Source organism: Hyperolius riggenbachi, chromosome 7 (assembly GCF_040937935.1).
Source record: "Hyperolius riggenbachi isolate aHypRig1 chromosome 7, aHypRig1.pri, whole genome shotgun sequence".
Taxonomy (NCBI): domain Eukaryota; kingdom Metazoa; phylum Chordata; class Amphibia; order Anura; family Hyperoliidae; genus Hyperolius; species Hyperolius riggenbachi.
The window spans coordinates 155413977-155432803 of NC_090652.1; the positions used below are offsets into that span (position 1 = coordinate 155413977).

At 43.8% G+C, this 18827-nt stretch overlaps 1 protein-coding gene across 3 annotated transcripts in view; it reads left to right on the forward strand.

The window, feature by feature from the left end:
* The window catches only part of LOC137524661 (uromodulin-like), an 82238-nt gene extending 68414 nt beyond the window's left edge, over positions 1–13824 (forward strand). For all 3 annotated transcript variants that reach the window (XM_068244781.1, XM_068244783.1, XM_068244784.1), the window contains one exon: positions 10523–13824. In XM_068244781.1, coding sequence (XP_068100882.1) covers positions 10523–10593 — 71 coding nt within the window. In that variant the 3' untranslated portion in view covers positions 10594–13824. The remainder of the gene's footprint in view (positions 1–10522) is intronic.
* Positions 13825–18827: the final 5003 nt, after the last annotated feature.

Here is an 18827-nt window from a genome sequence, read left to right on the forward strand (position 1 = left end):
GTCCTTTCTCTTTCAGCTTGCTATGCCTTTCTTTTGACCGAGAGTGCACGGCGGCGGCTGCAGCGCGTGACGTCACAGGCGGATGTCACACAAACAACAGGTGGGGAAACATAGGCAGGAAAAAAAAAAACAGACGCTGCGCGTGAGAGCTCTTGCTAGGTTCAGCGCCCGGGGGCACATGACCTACCCCGATCCCCCCAAGCTACGCGCCTGATAGTCATGTCACTAACTGTCCTCAGAGGAGTTCCCAATCTAATCCCTACCACAGTCATAAGGTGGCCATACACTGGTCGATTTGCCATCAGATCGACCAACAGATAGATCCCTCTCTGATCAAATCTGATCAGAGAGGGATCGTATGGCTGCATTTACTGCAAACAGATTGTGAATCGATTTCAGCATGAAATCGATTCACCATCTGTGAAGCTGCCACCGCCCCTCTCCGCATACATTACCTGATCCGGCTGGCGCGAGTCCCCCGGTCTCTGCTGTCTTTTTCTCCACGCTCGGCTCCAGCTTCACTGAACTTCTTGCCGGGGGAAGTTTAAACAGTAGAGGGCGGGACAGGAAGTGAAGCCAGCCGGAACCCGGAGCCCAGCGGAGAAGAAGACAGCGGAGACCAGGGGACTCGGACCGGCGGAGCAGGTAATGTATTGCCGCTAGCGTCGGTCGTCGGGCATTTGAACGCCGCTATCAATGCACTCCCGACCCGCCGCCGATCGAGCAAAATCTTCCGCACGGACGGCTCGACGGGCATCGTCGGGAACGATTGTTTTCGGACAGAAATCGATCGCTCTGTCAGCGTTTGCGCAATGATTTCACAGCAGATTCGATCACAGTGATCGAATCTGCTGTATATCGGCAGGAAAATTGTTAGGTGCATGGGCCCCTATAGTCTAATATCCTACCATATTATTATTATTATGTATTTATATAGCACTGAAATCTTCTGCACTTTACAAAGTATATAGTCATGTCATTGACTGTCCTCAGAGGAGCTCACAATCTAATCCTACCATAGTCATAGTCTAATGTCCTACCATATATTAATTTTATGTATTAACATAGGTCTGACATCTTCTGCAGCACTTTATAGAGTACATAATCATGTCACTGACTGTCCTCAGAGGAGCTCACAAACTAATCTTACGACAGTCATAGTCTAATGTCCTACCATATTATTATTATGTATTTATATAGCTCTGCCATCTTCTGCAGCACATTGCAGAGTACATTGTCATGTCACTGACTGTCCTCAGAGGAGCTCACAATCTAATCACTCCATTGTCTTAGTGTAATGTCCTCCCATATTATTATGTATTTACATAGCAAATACCTGATCTTTCAGCAACAGTTGACAGGGTTCTCCCCAGAAATTTCTTCCAGCCGGGTGGCATGAAAAAGCAGCCGGGTGGCATAAAAAAGTAGCTGGGTGGGATGAGATGAGAGAATGCAGGGCTGATGCTTCTCTGCACAACTCTGCTTATAGCAGAGGAGGAGGTGAGCTGATGACAGCCGGGTGTTTACCAAAACTACCTGGGTGGAGCACCCTGCTAAAGGGGCCTGGGGAGAATACTGAGTTGAGCATATTGGTTCCCTTCTCACCATGCCTGCTGTAAGCCATCCCATATCGAATCAGTTTATTTTGGCTTGCAGACGAAGCTGGGTGCAGATATAGCATAGCTTTGCTGCACAGGACGCGTAAGAGTAATTCGGGGATCTGGCAATTGCCAGATCCAGAATTACATTTCCCTCTGAGCTGCTACAACTCGAGAGGTGAGGTGAGAGTGAGGCAGGAAACACACTTGACAGTTTTCATATGCGTATTCTGCACAGAAAAACTTAGAACTCATGTTAATCAATGGGCTAGTTTACACTTAATGTGTTTTTCGCACTTGATGGACGTATGCCTTTTTTCAACCCAAATAACTATGTAACTCTCTGGCTAACTGAATGGCGGGGGATCTCTGGCTACCTAAACAGGGACTCTCTGGCCATCTACAGGGTGAGTTCCCTGGCTACCTTCATGTCCACACCCATTTTCTCCTGGGGGGACGCAAAAATTGTCTTTGTCCCCGGGCGTTCACAACCCTAGCTATGCCTCTGTGTGACTATGGGAACAATTCAAGAAACGTATGTCATGAATGATCTCTCCTTCTCTGTTTATCACCTTACTAATAACTCTAAGGGCCCGTTTCCACTAGCGCGGAAACAGGGCCGAGTCCGCAGAGTTGCCCCGCAGGCAAATCGCTCGAGGGAACTCTGCAATAGGAAATAATGGCACCACCGGCCGAATCACTTGCCCTAGAAATTCGGCCGGCATTGCCCACAGTTTTCGCGCTGGAGGCAGCGGATCCTGGGATTCGTCTGCGTTCCCGCAGACCCGGAAGTGCCGGTCTCCCTGCCGCGTGCTGTGGCTAGTGGAAGCGGGCCCTTAAAGGACAGCTGAAGCAAGAGGAATATGAAGGCTGCCATATTTATTTCCTTTTAAGCAATACCAGTTGTTTTGCTGTTCTGCTGATTCTCTACCTCAAATACTTTTAGTCATAGACCCTGAACAAGCATGCAGCAGATCAGGGGCTCGATTCACAAAGCGGTGCTAACCCAGTTAGAGACTTTAGGGGCTCGATTCACAAAGCGGTGCTAACCCAGTTAGAGACTTTAGGCGTGATAACCATTGCACCACGCTGGTGAAAAGCCAGTTTAGGCGTGATAAGTTTAGGCGTGATAAGTTTAGGCATGATAAGTTTAGGCATGATACGTTTAGATAAGTTTAGATCGCGCGCAAAGTCCCGCACGCAAAGCAGCGCCATTAAACTCTATGCAAAGTGCACCAGACTTTGCTAGCGCAAAACTTTTGATCAGCTGTGCATTGTGCTAACCCAGTTGGTGCTATAGTTATCATGCCTAAACTTATCACGCCTAAACTTATCATGCCTAAACTTATCACCCCTAAACTTATCATGCCTAAACTGAGTTTAGGCATGATAAAGGGCTTTTCACCAGCGTGCTAACTGTTAGCTTAGCACCGCTTTGTGAATCAGGCCCCAGGTGTTTCTGTCATTATTGTCGGATCAGACAAGATTAGCTGCATGCTTGTTACTGGTGTGATTCAGACATTACTGCAGCCATCTAGATTGGCAGGATTGCCAGGCAACTGGTATTGTTTAAAAGGAAATATATTGCAGCCTCCATATTCTTCTCACTTCAGTTGTCCTTTAAGCATTTTCTAGGTAAGAAAACCATTTGAAAAGTGTTCCTAATTAACTTCAATATTACATTTTAGTATGTGTTTGTTAAGTTCTTGCTTTGCTGGGGGCTGTAGATAAGCGTGAAAACAGATACAAAAGGAACACAGAGCGTCTAATATAGTGTAGTATTGGCAAGGTTATCTCCTCCATAGGTTTTAACTATCATCTGTATGCAGATGACACCCAAATCTACGTCCACACCCCTGACATCTCGACCACTACCATGGACAAGGTCTCCTCCTGCCTATCAGCCATCTCCTCCTGGATGTCCGCTAGGTTCCTGAAACTAAATCTAGACAAAATGGAATTTATGATCTTCCCACTCCGGCCATCCCTGAACCTCCCAGATGTGCATGTCATTGTTAAACACACTACCATTCGCCCTACCTCTCAAGCTCGCTGTCTGGGTGTCACGCTGGACTCCGAACTCTCCTTCACTCCCCACATCCAAAACCTCACAAAGTCCTGCAACTTCCACCTTTGTAACATCTGTAAGATATGCCCTTTCCTGACCTCTGCCACCACCAAACTCCTCATCCATGCCCTCATAATTTCCCGCCTCGACTACTGTAATGCCCTTCTGTCTGGTCTCCCTATGACCCGAATAGCCCCACTGCAGTCCATCATAAACGCGGCAGCCAGAATTATCCACTCCTCCCATCGCTCCACCAGGGCGACTCCCCTCCGTGAATCCCTCCACTGGCTTCCTATCCAGTCCAGAATCAGATTCAAGATATTGGGCCTGATTTACAAAGCGGTGCTAACAGTTAGCATGCTGGTGGAAAGCCGTTTATCATGCCTAAACTCAGTATAGGTGTGATAAGTTTAGGCATGATAAGTTTAGGCGTGATAGATTTAGGCGTGATAAGTTTAAGCACCAACTGGGTTAGCACCGCAGTGCACAGCTGATCAAAAGTTTTGCGCTAGCAAAGTCTGGTGCACTTCGCATAGAGTTTAATGGCGCTGCTTTGCGTGCGGGACTTTGCGCGCGATCTAAACTTATCTAAACTTATCATGCCTAAACTGATCACGCCTAAACGTATCACGCCTAAACTTATCACGCCTAAACTGGCTTTTCACCAGCGTGGTGCAATGGTTATCACGTCTAAAGTCTCTAACTGGGTTAGCACCGCTTTGTGAATCGAGCCCATTGTGTCTGACCTACAAATCTGTCCACAAAACCTGTCCAACCTACATTTCTGATCTTACACACCTAGCCGCTCACTTCGTTCTTCCAATGAACTTCGCCTGACCGCCCCCCACATCACACAGTCCCATGCACGCCTCCAGGACGGATCAGTTAATTGAAGCGCAAGTTGAAATGGGCGCGGCTATTCTGCTAATGTATTTATCGGCTATATCTCTCAGTCCCGGCGCAGACTGTGTAAAATGGGCGCATTAAACGGCTAAGTGTATGCCGCTGTAACTCGCATCTGTGCCTGCGGCTATGGCTCTCTTAAGAGTATAAGAGGCTTTGATGTTTTGCGGCTACACTTATTTAACTCCTTTTAACACTCTCTCTTTATCGCGCCCACCTTAAACACAGATCTTTCTTCACACTCAATATTTAATCCCTGTTAAAAACGTATCTACACACTTTCTTGTCGTATCTTACTATGCTCCTCCTGATATTTCTTGGGACAGGTGCCGGTGAGAACATCAGCTGTAGCCGTTCTTCTGTTGCCTTTCCCTACAGGCAGGTGCCAGGGAGAACATCAGCTGTAGCCGTTCTTCTGTTGCCTTTCCCCACAGGCAGTTGCCGGGGAGAACATCAGCTGTAGCCGTTCTTCTGTTGCCTTTCCCCATAGACAAACAGATAAACTCTATTAGCTGTAGCAGCTTTTCTATTGCCGCTACCCACAAGCAGAAACTGGTGACACAATTAGCGGTTTTTCTATTTCTGCTCCCCACAGGCAGAAGCAGATGCCAAAAAAAGGGTGCCTGGAAATTTGGGCAACTAGAAATTTCCATCATAGGATATGTATGAATGTAAATTTAAAGATATTTTACTATCAAAGTGTAAAAAAAAATAGTAAAATATCGGTATTAAATGCCAATATTTTACTATAGCTAAACCTTACCCCAGCCTACCCCCACATTTAACCTGACTAGTGGTTAATAAAATGCTGGTGTTGAAGGGTTAATATCCCCGTAGCTGAATTGCCATGCTGAAGATTAACTTGTCAATAGAAAACGCAGAGCAGAGGATCCGTGACCTCCCGCAGCTGGAATGCTATGTTGAAGGTAAAGTGGCTGTTAACTTAGTAGAAAACACCAGTTGTAAATAGTTCTTAATCGCTGCATGGAGGATCGGTAACCTCCTCAGCTTGCAGAGGATCAGAGAGTCAGGCTAGATTATACACTCTTGGAGTACACCATCTTGCAGGATACATAAATCTTGCTGGCCCGGCCAGTAGCCACAGTGAGAGAAACATCGGCTTGTAGCTCGATCCTCAAGGTATACGCCCGATATTTACAATATTCCTGCCTTTCACCATAAACAGGGGGTTGCAGCTGATTTATTGTTAAGGTATTTGTATTGAGCAGGCTAACGTTATTTCTTCTATTCTGTGCTGTAGCAGTTCTTCTATTGCCTTTCCTTACAGGCAAACATCAGTGACACTATTAGTTTTTAGCGGATTTTTCGTTTTTTTCTGCTCCCAACCGGCTGACACTTATATATAAATAAGTTATAATTAATCATATAAGTTGCATGTTAATTGATAGTGCCAATGGCATCTGCCTGTGGGTAGCAGCAATAGAAAAGCTAGTACTACAGTTAATAGAGTCCACGGTGTCTGCCTATGGGGAGAGGCAATAGAATACTGGCTACAGCGCTGATGGTATCGCTGGCATCTGCTTGTAGGGAACAGCAATACAAAAGCTGCTACATATAATAGTGCCCTGGTGTTTGACTGTGGGGTGCAGAAATAGGAAACCCACTACAACTATTTGTGTTCCCTGTGTCTGCCTATGGCAATAGAAAAAACAGCTATACAGCTTATGTTATAGGGAATCTGCCTGTGTGGAGCGGCAATAGAAGAGTCGCTGCAGCTGATGATGTCCCTGGTGTCAGCCTGTGTGGGCATACATGTAAAAGCACTGGTCGTTAAATAAACACTTATTTCAGCTAACTTAATTCTTAGATCTGATTGTGGGTACCAACACATTGTACCCAGCTACAGCATAGGGCTTACAGATGGCACAAATAACGATTGTAGATTTTGTAGCATAATGCTGCCTGCTATAATTCTCCAGAGAATCGTCACACTGACAATGGGCAGAGCTATTGGCACCTGCTGGCACCTAATTTCGCATTCCTGAAACTGTATCCACTGCCGCCAAGCAGAACTTGTTACTTGTCAGTCATTTAATAGTCGTAATCTGCCCCTCATATAACAATTAATACTGTTCATACTAGGTACTTAGGTTGAAACAGTATACATTACAAGCAAAATAGAGCATAATGTACTTGAAAAACCCAAAAGAACAAATAGACTTTATTGTATTAAAGATAAGCTGTGCCTCAGACAAGCGCGAGTACAGTACTATTGCTAAAATCCACAACTGCAAATTAGCCGGTTGGTTCTTGTATGCGCTCACTATGCCAAAATGATCCCTGCCTGCACTAAGGTGAAGCCACAATAATAGCCAAGGAATAGCCCCAGACTGCACCCAAATTACCCTGCCTGCGCAACATTAATCACTATGGCACTTGCATTAATAACCACCCAGCTATAAGCAATTACCGGCAGAATAGCCGCTATATTTATTTCAAATTACCAGAGGAAAAGCTGCTATAAGGGGCAGGTATACCAGAAGGTATAGCCACAGTAAATAATAGCGGCACACTGCCCCAAATTACCCTTGCCGCAAAATGTAATTATTGTATCTTCTACCGATAATTAACTAACACGATAACTGCGCCCATTTCAATTGGCGGCGCTTTTAAATGTACGCCTCCAGGACTTCTCAAGAGCTGTTTCAACACTTTGAAACTCTCTACCTCCACCCATTAGGGCAGCCCCCTCCTTCAACATCTTCAAGAAGGCCCTTAAAATTCACCTTTTCACTCTGGCCTACCACCCTTCACAATTGCTCTAAACCTACAATGGAACTCTGGTCCCCACCTTTCGTGTCTCTACCTCTCCTTCTGGATTGTAAGCCTTTGGGCAGGGTCCTCCTCCTTTTTGTGTCCTACCTGATCATGCACCTCCATTACTGTGCACCCATGCTATGCACTTGAGTGAACCTAACTTGCCTAATCTCCATGCTCCCATCCAGTGACTGACTAAGCATTACCTTGTACTCATACTGTGCTGTGTGATCTGGTTTTCTTGTATTCCTGTATTGTCATATTGCTGTATGTCACCCCTAAATACTGTCTGTAACCTAAATTAATGTTCAGCGCTGCGTAATATGTTGGCGCTTTATAAAAACAACAAGTGTGAGAAAAGGATACTCACAAACCAGGGTTAGCCCTCCAGGTTACCACTGTAAATGCAGGTTACACCTGTCCTCAGTCACAGGGGCAAACGCAGGACTTTTAAGGGGGGGATTCCTGAAAGGTCCAGAAGCGCTTATGTCTTCGAGTGCTTCCGAATACAGGTGGCTCCATACTACCCATGCACAAAAGTGCGCTGGCGTATTACGGAGCTGCCTATCTTTGGAAGTACTCAAGGACACAAGTGTTTCTGAGGGATTCTGGTAGCAGCAAATTTGAACGGGGTACAGCGCTGGAACAACTCCCCGAGAGAGGAATGGGAGATTTCGTTTGGACAAAATAGTGTCACATAGCGCAAGTGATACCCATATGATGTAGGGATATATGCATCTGCGGAAGATGGCGGTGCTATATAAATACTAAATAATAATATTTTGCCTCACCAGGATTGCACTTTTATTTAGCTTTCCTGTATGACAAGAAGACACAGCCAGCAGCACTAGGGGAAGAGGGAAACAAAGGTGAATGAAGGAGGCTGGTGCACACCAAGAGTGCTTCTGAGCATTTTTCAAATCAACAGTGATTTGAAAAGCGCTTGGCTAATGTTACCCTATGAGGGTTTCTCACAGCAGCGTTGTGACTTTTTCAAAGTCGCAGGTATACTGCATGTAGCATGTTTTTGAGCGATTCATTCAAAAATAGCTCTGAAAATCGCTTCACAAAATCACACTCACAAATTGCTAGCGATTGCTGTTGTCATTTTGGCGTTGCACTAGCCCAGAGAGAGGAGTGGAGAAATTGAGAATAGCCTGAGATGGAGCAGAGAACTTATCTGTATTGCAGTCCCACATCAGACAGGTTACTTGCCTGTAATCGGACTCCCAGTCTCTCACACAAGTCAGAAAGAAGCCCTCCTGGAGTCTAGGGACTGGCAAAAACTTTTCAACTTGTTTAACACCCTATCCACACATGCAGTCATTATAACAATGGGGAGAGACCAGACAGATGTTTGCCCACAGACCCTGAGTCCAGGCAAGCTCTGCCTCATGCTGTGCATATTTACCAGCTTGCCTGACCTCTAATTGCATCATGTCTGACACCTCTGTGCTGTGGAGAGCAGGGGACTCCAGAATCAACATTCTCTCACTGCAAGCTGCATCTTCTTGTGGGGGTAGCTCGGCTGCCTCTCTCATTCTTTTAGCTGGAGGGAGGCACCAGAAGTAAGAAGGGAGGGAAAATGAGGCTGTTTATATTATGCGGGCTTCCCTGGCTGAATACACAGCTCAGTGCAGGGGGGGGAGGGGTTCCAGACACCCGGAATAGCCCCCTCCGTTCGCCAGTGACTCAGGATTAAGAAGTCGCTCTCCGTAGCTCGGAAAATGAAGGGGGTAGATCACCCCTCCACCAGGGGTGGACACAGTACTTGTAGATAGAGAACAGAGGCGCCAACAGGATAAAATAAACTACACATTTTAAAAATGCTTGGGAGGCAGTGGTGGACTTACCTACAAGAAGCAGACATAATAACTGTCAATATTGAAAAGTCATAAATGTATGACGTTTCAATATTGGCAGTTATTATGTCTGCTTCTTGGAGGTAAGTCCACCACTGCCTCACAAGCATTTTTTAAAAAATGTAGTTCATTTTATCCTGTTGGCGCCTCTGTTCTCTATCTACAAGTGAAAACAGATAATTCATGAGAGAAGTTTTGTGAATCAACCCCTCTATTTCAAGACCTTTTTAATAACTGAACGTGAACCCTGTGCTATTTCACATTTTGTTTTGCATTTTTAGGCATTGAGGCAGGGGAATCCAACATTTATATTGTACTTTCGGCTATATTGAGCTCTCCCAGTTGTGATTAGCAATCTTGTAATCTGCTCCTTTACCTCGTTTCACTGATTATTAGTCACATTTAAAAAAAGTGAAAGTGTATCCCTTGTTCAAATGTGCAGAAGGGTATTATACAATACCTGTTCCGCCGTCATCCAACTATTTATAGTACCTGGCTTACCATAAGGCCCAGCATCGCTCTTCATACTGTACATGTCACCTACAGCAGTGTTTCTCAACATTTTATTAGTATGTACCCCTTTTAAAACCCTGCACTCGTCAAGTACCCCCTAGCATAGTAAACATTATCGCAAGTACCCCTTGACAAATGTATGTATGTATCATATTACATGATAATTGGTTCTAAACAATTTCCAAGCATTTACTATTGCTTTTACTTAGCTAAAATACTAATTTGGTGTTGTTTAAATGGGATTTATCATTTTCTAAAACTCTAAATTTGTTATTCTTGGTTAAGTATAGCAAGTCTGAGTACCCCCTGGAACCATCAGAAGTACCCCCTGGGGTACGCGTACCGCACGTTGAGAACCTAGGACCTACAGTTCACATATGAGAGGGGGGCCTTCTCTCTAAAGTATCAGGTCTATGTGAATATTAGCACATAGATTTGTTATCAGGGGCATGGTGTAATGAAATTCTGACTTCTAGTGATACCCAGATTTGGTATAGACCAGGCATGGTCAGGTAGTGGAACTGGGGCAGCTGATTGTCTTTCAACAAGGAATATGTTTCTACTTTAAAGAATTTCTGAACCTACGGCTATGTGCAAGTGGAAATTTAAGTTAGAAGTACTGAGCACAGGCACAACAGGAGACAACCTGGTAAATAACAGGACATAAAAAACTGCTCAGGGCTGGTTAACATGACAAAATTATGGTTATTTTCATATAATTACTGTATGCACAAGCTATATCAGCATTGTAATAATGTGAACGTTATCTGATTATTTAAAAATATATCCTCATTTTACAGGTTCATGCGCTTCCTGGGCAGTCCTCCTTGGTCTTGTTCTCCATCTGCTGATAAGCATTCAATATGATTAATTCATATACTTGGATCAGCAATTGCTTGTGTGCCATATGTCATCTCCATCATTGCTTTAAAAGTTTTTTGTGTGACCATTATATGAACGCGCAGTTTATACATTTTATTTCTGCTATTTGTTAATCACTATAAAAATCAGTGACATCCTGCTCTGGTATAAACAAGGGAAAATCTGAACGTCTGCCACCAGCATCCTGCTGAATATTGCCTATATTTAATAAACCCACAACAAAATTCATACTGCTAGAATGGGCTCCCAGATCAGGGGGGTAACTACAGGGGAGCAGGACCTGAGAATACTGCAACAGGGGGCCGCAACTACTAACCTTCCCTCTCTCTGATACCCCAGGTCAGGTGACGATCATGATGGCCACAATTGTTTTATGATCCTTTTAAGATGGGCCTCCAAGCTGTGAGGGCCACCAAGGGGTGGCAAGAGGGAAGGGTTGAAAACACTAAGGGGGGGGGACACCCATCAAAATGTTGCTGGGCGGGAAAGAAGGGCACGATTTGGTACACCTCTGTCTTATAAAACTTGTTTTGCAGAAGGTAAACTCAAGATAAATTAAATTAAACACAGATTAATACAACTGAAATTAACATCAGTCAGCAACCTGATTGCTCACTCTCTTGATAGGTTTTTTTTAACCGACACCTAAATCTAGGGTGCGATTACAGTAACAACAAATCACACACAACTACACTGTTTGCTTTATGCTATATTACAAAACTTTATTATCCACACACAAATGAGACCAACATTGTAACGGTAATATTTGCCTTGGTCTGTCACAAGGTAAAGAAAAACTGGTAAGGCAAAGAAAATCAGTGATAAACGAAAATGCCAATATTCTTTTTGCATTAATTTTCACGAAAATAACGTTAAATTCAACTTTTGAGTGAAAAAGCCATTGAAATTAATCGTGCAAAAAATTGTGATTTTCATGCCAAAAAAATAAATGTTTTTTTCACATTTGCATGGTAAAAGTAAGGATTTTTCAGTTTTTATTTTTTTACTATATTGTGAAAATACAATGTATCTTTATGAAAAAAAATTAGACAACGTAAATGTCATTTTTGATGCGAAAATGACTGGCCAAAATATGTGAGCGACACTGCAGAAAAGTGATTGAGAGGAAGCATTAAAAGGTTCAACAGAGACATTTTTAGCTGAATTGTCTTTCTGAGACTTGTCTTGCTAAACATAATACTTTGGGGGTGTTGTGGATTTTATTAAAGAGAGGCTGAATAATCGCATAGGTAGCCCAGTAAGCAGGCACACAGTTGTACTGGTGAGGTCTATACTGTTATATGTGTCTGGGCTGCTGTTAATAGGGGAGTGGACATGACAGCCAGGAAATATTCAGTTCTCAGAGGCAATTTGGGATTGACTTGACCTATTTACGTAATAATTCATGTTTAATTTATGATAGATGTCACTGACACCAATACTTGTAATCACATGCACTTTATATATTGAATATATTGAACTTTTTTTTCTTCTAATTTTGGTTATTAGTCTGTCACAGCAGAAGATGACTGTAAATGTTAGAAGATGGTCAATATTTAAAGAGAAACCGTGACCAAGAATTGTACTTCATCCCAGTAGCGAGAGGAGTCGCTATGGGAAGTGTGTGTGTGTGTGTGTGTGTGTGTGTGTGTGTGTACATCTGTCCCTGCTCGCAGCATCTAAGGGGTGCAGTTACAGGTTTTACTTTCCCTGATGCGTCCCCATCGAAGATTCTATGAAAGACAGTGGAAGGGTCTAATCTTCTTTCCTGCTCTTTGCTCCGGGGTTTTATTTTATTTTATCTCCCTGCTGTAATCAGCACTTGCCATGTTTGCATCAGCAAAGTAGATCATGTATATTTCTACATATCTCCCAACTTTTTAATGCCTGGTACACATGATGCAATTTCCTGCCAGGTGAATGTGTCAAATCGATCATTTCCGGCACGCCTGATCTGCTACTGATGGAGAACAGGATCAATTTTGTGCAGCACTGATCTGAAAATCGATCCCGTTCTTAATCAGGTGCAGATTGGACGTGCAGGAAATTATTCTAAAACTCAAACATCTCTGGGAAAGCATGATGGACCCCCTTATGGTTCACACCTTGTCACGAGGGGGCGCAAAAACTGACTTTGTCCTCGGGTGCTGAAAACCCTAGCTATGCCTCTTTCGGTAGCTGATACCCCCTTTCCCATGTGAAATCTTTTCCTTTTCTCAAATGGACCATCAGGGGGCTCTGTATGGCTAATATTGTGGTGAAACCCCTCCCACAGTGTAATGTCAGGACCATGGTCCTGACAGTTTACTGTCTGTGAACCTCGTTGCGTTGTGGAAAATAACTGCTGTTTTACTGTTTACAGCTGTTTCAAACTGGCAAAAAAGCAAACAGCATCTCCTTCCACTGACATCTCCTGCGAGCAGTAACAATGTTACCATGTGATAAATGTCAGAATGTAAATCAGGGAGAGGAAAGATTTTATAATAAGCAAACACTGACTAAATCATTTATACATAATTATTGTAAAAATGAAGCACTTTTCTATCACATTTTCACTGGAGTTCCTCTTTAAGATCTATACAAGATCTATACACCTCTGCTGAGAATCTAGCGTGTGTAAAGCGTCCCCTGATGCCTCGGCCAGCAACCAGCCAGGGGACTGAATCGGGCAATCGCGGGCCGAAAGCTTTGTCTTCCTCACCGCATAGGCCACGTCACAACCTCGCTGCTCCATCAACCCTCCCACCATAGGAACAACACATGTGCATATCATATTCCATTTTTAAGTTGTGGTCAGGGTCCCTTTAAACACGTAGCACATGTGTATTCCATTTATGGCCCCTCTGCCACCTGCTACCCTTGTTGTCTGCTTAATGCAACCTCATACTTGGGAGTATCTCTCTCACTGTCACCCTTTGGTGACCTTGTATGTATCCATAGCAGGACCACTTCTCTATACACAGCATCATTTTGGGCCACCTGATTGTACTAAAGGACTTGTTTTTATCAGTTTATAGTACACAGCTTTTCTGCGACCACTAAAACATGTAAACATGTAAAGTGATAAGGTGTAATGTGATTAATAGAACATAAAATGGTAGAAAGTTCTATTCAGGGAACCGTGCAGCTCTGCTGAAGCCAAGAAGATCTACATATGCAGGAACTACAGAATGTTACGGTGACATCAGTATACAGTATATACATTACTATAAATCATTAATAAACACTATTTACAATGTATTCTTTGTGTACTGTCATTACTTCCTAGGGAGACTTGAAACATAATTTCTATAACCCTGAACTGTCATCAGATTAACCACTTCACCACTAAGGATTTGTCCCAGTTATTACAACATTTAAATTATGTCCCTAGTTGAAAGTATGGTGACAATATTTTATATGGAAATAAAGGTGTATTTTTTCCATTTTTATTTGCAAAAAACCCCCAAAGTCCCTAACATAACAATGTATGTATTCTGTTGGGCAGCATGGTGACATAGTTGTTAGCACTCTCGCCTTGCAGCACTGGATCCTGGTTCAAATCCCAGCCAGGGGACTATATGCATGGAGTTTGTATGTCCTTCCCATATCTGCATGGGTTTCCTCCAGTTACCCTGGTTTCCTCCCACATTCCAAAAACATACAGAAAAGTTTATTAGCTTCCCCCTAAAATTGACCATAGACTACTATACATACACTACATGATACATATATAGACATATGACTCTGGAAGGGTTTAGATTGTGAGCCCCTCTGAGGAACAGATAAAAGACTCTGTACAGCGCTGCGGAAGATGTTGGTGCTATATAAATACTAAATAATAAAAACAATAATTCTGCCACTTTTGCTCGCTCTTTTTTTTTTTTTCAAGTTTTTTTTTCCATTATTATTATAGTAACTGTGGGGACAGAAAGGGATTAACAGGGTTTTTATTTATATGTGTTGGCTTTTTTTGTGGAGAAAAATAATAGTGAAGTGCATTATTGTATTTGACCACTAGATGGCACTGAAGCACTGCTTCCTATACTATAATGAAAGTGAAAGTTGTGTTTTTTTTTTCCTTTTCAATTAATAATCTCTGCTGTTCGTTATATCAGAAATTATTCATAAACCCGGTGCTTAGATTAATGAATAGGAACATGTTCCCCTTCATCATTTAATCCTGTAACTGCCGGTCATGAGGTGAGCACGGATGTATGCCCCACTCAAAGCAGAAGACAATTATCTACATGTAGAAATACTGCCGTCATTGCAGCTAGTGGTTAATGTTGAAGAGTAAAAATTATTGTAACAAGCAATTCTCCACTCACCCACACGGGGCATTAAATCCAAAAAACCAAAACTTCTAACTTAAGTTGCTTTCACACTTGTCATAGCGGTTTTCGCAAACTTTTTTTTACAAATGCAAATCTGCAAGTTGCACATTTTGTGTGCGACATTGTCCATTTTCCTATTCGCTGTGAGTGTGCAAATTTACAGTCAATTTTTTTTCTTGCTATAACTTTCTGTCCCTCCGCACTATTTCCTGTGGGTTTTCCAGAGGAACATGTTGAGCACATGCTTGTTTTTTTCAGAGACGTTGCTAATACTGACCTACTTATTTATGTAAATTTTGGTATTCGCATGCAAATGCATGTCTGTTGCGGGAAAAAAAAAGCATAAACAGTATGTAAGCCTTTTTTTCTGCAGAAAATTCTGACGCAAAATTTCATACAACAAATGCAAATCCAATGACTTGCATTAGATGTGTGGCAACTGCAAATTTGCAAAAATGCAATTCTCAGACTAATTCTGTCATGTGAGTAAGGGGTCTTCTGATCAATTGGCCGGTTACCAGCTAATCCATCGACATCTGTAGGTTTTTATAGACTCATGCTGTTTACATTTCTGAATCACTGGAAATGTGCATGTTAGGATAATGTCTTGCTCCTCACTAGAGATGGCCCGAACTGTTCGGCTGCAAACTTGTTTGCGTGGACATCTCTGGTTCGTGTTCGTGGTGAACCGCAAACTTTATGCGAGTTCGACCCGCCCCCTATACTCAGGGCCGGGCCGAGGCATAGGCTGGAGAGGCTCCAGCCTCAGGGCGCAGTGTAGGAGAGGGCGCACAATTCATTCAGCTGTCATTCCTAATTGTGTTTGAAGCAGAAAGGAATAAGAAAAGGAGATACATGGAAGTGAATACAAGCCAGATAACTAGAGATTAAGGTGTTGGGGACCCTGGGGTGCCTCTTAGTCTAAGAGCAATCAGTGTGTAACGGCTGGGGTGGAGGGATGGAGGGGCGCACTTTGGTGTCTCAGCCTTGGGTGCTGGAGGACCTAGTCCCGGCTCTGCCTATACTACATCATTAGGGTCAACTTTGACCCTCTACATCACAGCCAGCAGACACAGGGCAGCTAATCAGGCTACACTCCCTCCTGGAGCCCTTATATAGCGCGGTTGCAGTAATTAGAGAAGGTAGAGGAACCTGCTGTAGACATAGGGAAAGCTTAGTTAGGCTTGTTAGCTTGCTCCTTGCTGATACTTATTGCTAAAAACCACCCCACAATAGCTCTTTTGAGAGCTAATGTTGTTCTTGTAATCTGTTTTTTTTTTTTTTTTTTTGTGGCCCACTGACACTTGCATATACAGCCCTTCAGTCAGTCACAGCTGGCCCTTGCTAATTCCTACTGTGCCACTGCCAGGCCCAGCACATACAGTGCCTACCTTTTCACTGCACGTGTTTGACCGCACATTGTTGTACCATCAGTCACTGCAACCTTTTCTCTGCACCTGTGTGACCGCACATTGTTGTACCAGCAGTCACTGCAACCTTTTCACTGCACCTGTGTAACCGCACATTGTATTAGTCAAGTCAGTGCATACCTTTCACTTCATCCCCCCAATATGGTCAAAACAACAGGCAAAGCCAGAGACAGGCCACCCGGCAGCTCTGTTCGAGGTCATGCTGTTGTGATTTCATGCGGCACTCGACCAAAGTACAGTGTTCAGAAGAAGGCACGTGCCATCAACCCCCAATATTGTCAGGACGTAGTTGACTATTTAACACAGAACTTCCTCAGCTTCCGCACGGAAGCGTAACATATCTTCCTCCTCCTGCTTTGATTCTGGCACCCCACTCAACTCTCCGTCGGCAGCCATCACCAAAGGGCCATCATCCCAGGGCTCAGCGGTGTGGAAATTTTTTGTGTGTGTCTGCCTCAGATGAGAGCAATGCCATCTGTACTTTCTGCCACTGAAAATTGAGCCGTGGAAAGACCAAGACCCGCGTAAGGACAACTACCTTATGAAGGCACATGATTACAAGTCACAAACTGCAATGGGATGACCACCTGAGGAAAAGCAGCACACAAAAGCAAATCCACACACCGCAGTGTAAAATACCAGGCCACACTTATTTCTCAATAAAGGCGATACCCAAACTGTACCATGATGTTGAAAGGCAAGTGGTGTCATCTCTGGCACACAGCATTGGGTCAAGGGCCCATCCGACCACGGATGCCTGGTCTGCAAAGCACGGTCAGGCCTGCCTGTAGAAAGTCCCCACACACAGCATCTCTGCCTGCACACCGTGTGACTGCCTGCCCCAAGACTAAGTCGGTCCCCACACAGCATCTCTGCTTGCAGGCCGCTTGACTGCCTTCTTCGCCACCACCAAAAGGGTCCAGAACTCCAGGTGGATTCCTAAATTTTTAAGGCCACTGCTAGCAGCGGCCGCTATAATAATTTTTCTGGTGCGTGTACATACCTGCCTAATTTTTCTGGCTGCACTGCGGCTGCAACAACAAAACAAAAGGCATGTACATGTGTCAATTCCCCTTCGTGATCGTTACCTTGCTGCGGTGAATGGGCTTGCGTATCACAATGAAGCATTGACCGGCTAAATGAGTGTGTTGGGGTTGGGGGCACACCTGACCCAAGAAGATAGATAATAAGGTCGTTGCTTCATTGTGGACAGACCAAATTCGATCAGCTGGACACTCGGTTACTGTTTTTCTGTCATTCAGCTACCTCAGCCCGACCATATGGGCTTCAAAACTGCCATGGCCTGCACTCTCGCCATCACACGTACCAGTCCAGCACGGCCGTCACTACACAAACAGCTGTTTGCGGTACAATACACAGTGAGTTTGGTCTGTCAGTGTGAAGCAGTACACTAATTACACTACCTAATTGATGAATACACATGCAAGATGTTTTAAAGCACTTTAGGACTCCAATTTAGCAATGCAATGTGATTTCTGCCCTTAAAACGGTGCTGTGCATCAAATCCTGATTTTTTTCCCGGGACTTTAGGTGTGTATCCCTCTTCTCCATGCCCCCTCCAGGTGTTAGACCCCTTGAAACATCTATTCCATCACTTTTGTGGCCAGCATAAATGTTTGTAGTTTTCAAAGTTCGCCTCCCCATTGAAGTCCATTGCGGGTTCGAAAGTTTGCGCGAACCCAAACTTTTGCGGAACTTCGAAGGTTCGAGCCGCCTCTACTCCTCACTACCAATCAGTGTTACCAATGTAATGCACTATTCATCTTGCCTCCTACCCTCACATGACGGAATATGGGGGAGGGGATTTTAGACAAAAAATGTGCCCAACAACCAGAAGATAGTACTTTGAAAAGAACATGTACATGGCAGCCTCCACATCTGTCTCATTCCAGGTTTACTTTAAAACCCAACTAAACCCAAAACTGTACAAGGCCAGTTCTAAAAGCAAGCAGGATGATACATGAATACAAATAGTGTACAGAAGCAAAATTTTGGAGAAAATACTGCCTCATGGGTCTAATGTACTTGTCACACTGCAGTAAAACTACACGGAGCCCAAAGCAATTTTACCAGTACTAATTCCAGGGGTTCAGCGCACATTACTCTTTTAGTGCAAATCTGAACAAATCCAGCAATAAAACGTATTCTACCACTTTTCATCCTGCTTGGATGGGTTTACTTTAGTAACAGTGAATAGGGATTTTGCACATTCAAGTGTTTTGCCTATATGGAGATCATTTGATAAGGATTGATATTGGAAAATGGAGACAATGTTCTTTTGGAAAATGCAGCAGACAGTTAATGTGTACCCAAGGGGAACCTTGGGTATGAAAACACATACTCACAAAGAAGAGAGAAGCCTCTGGATCCCATGTAGGCTTCCCACACCGTCGTCTGGACTGCCCCCCCCCCCCCCCCCCCCCCCGAAAATTTCCAATAAAGGCTTGTTTTATCTA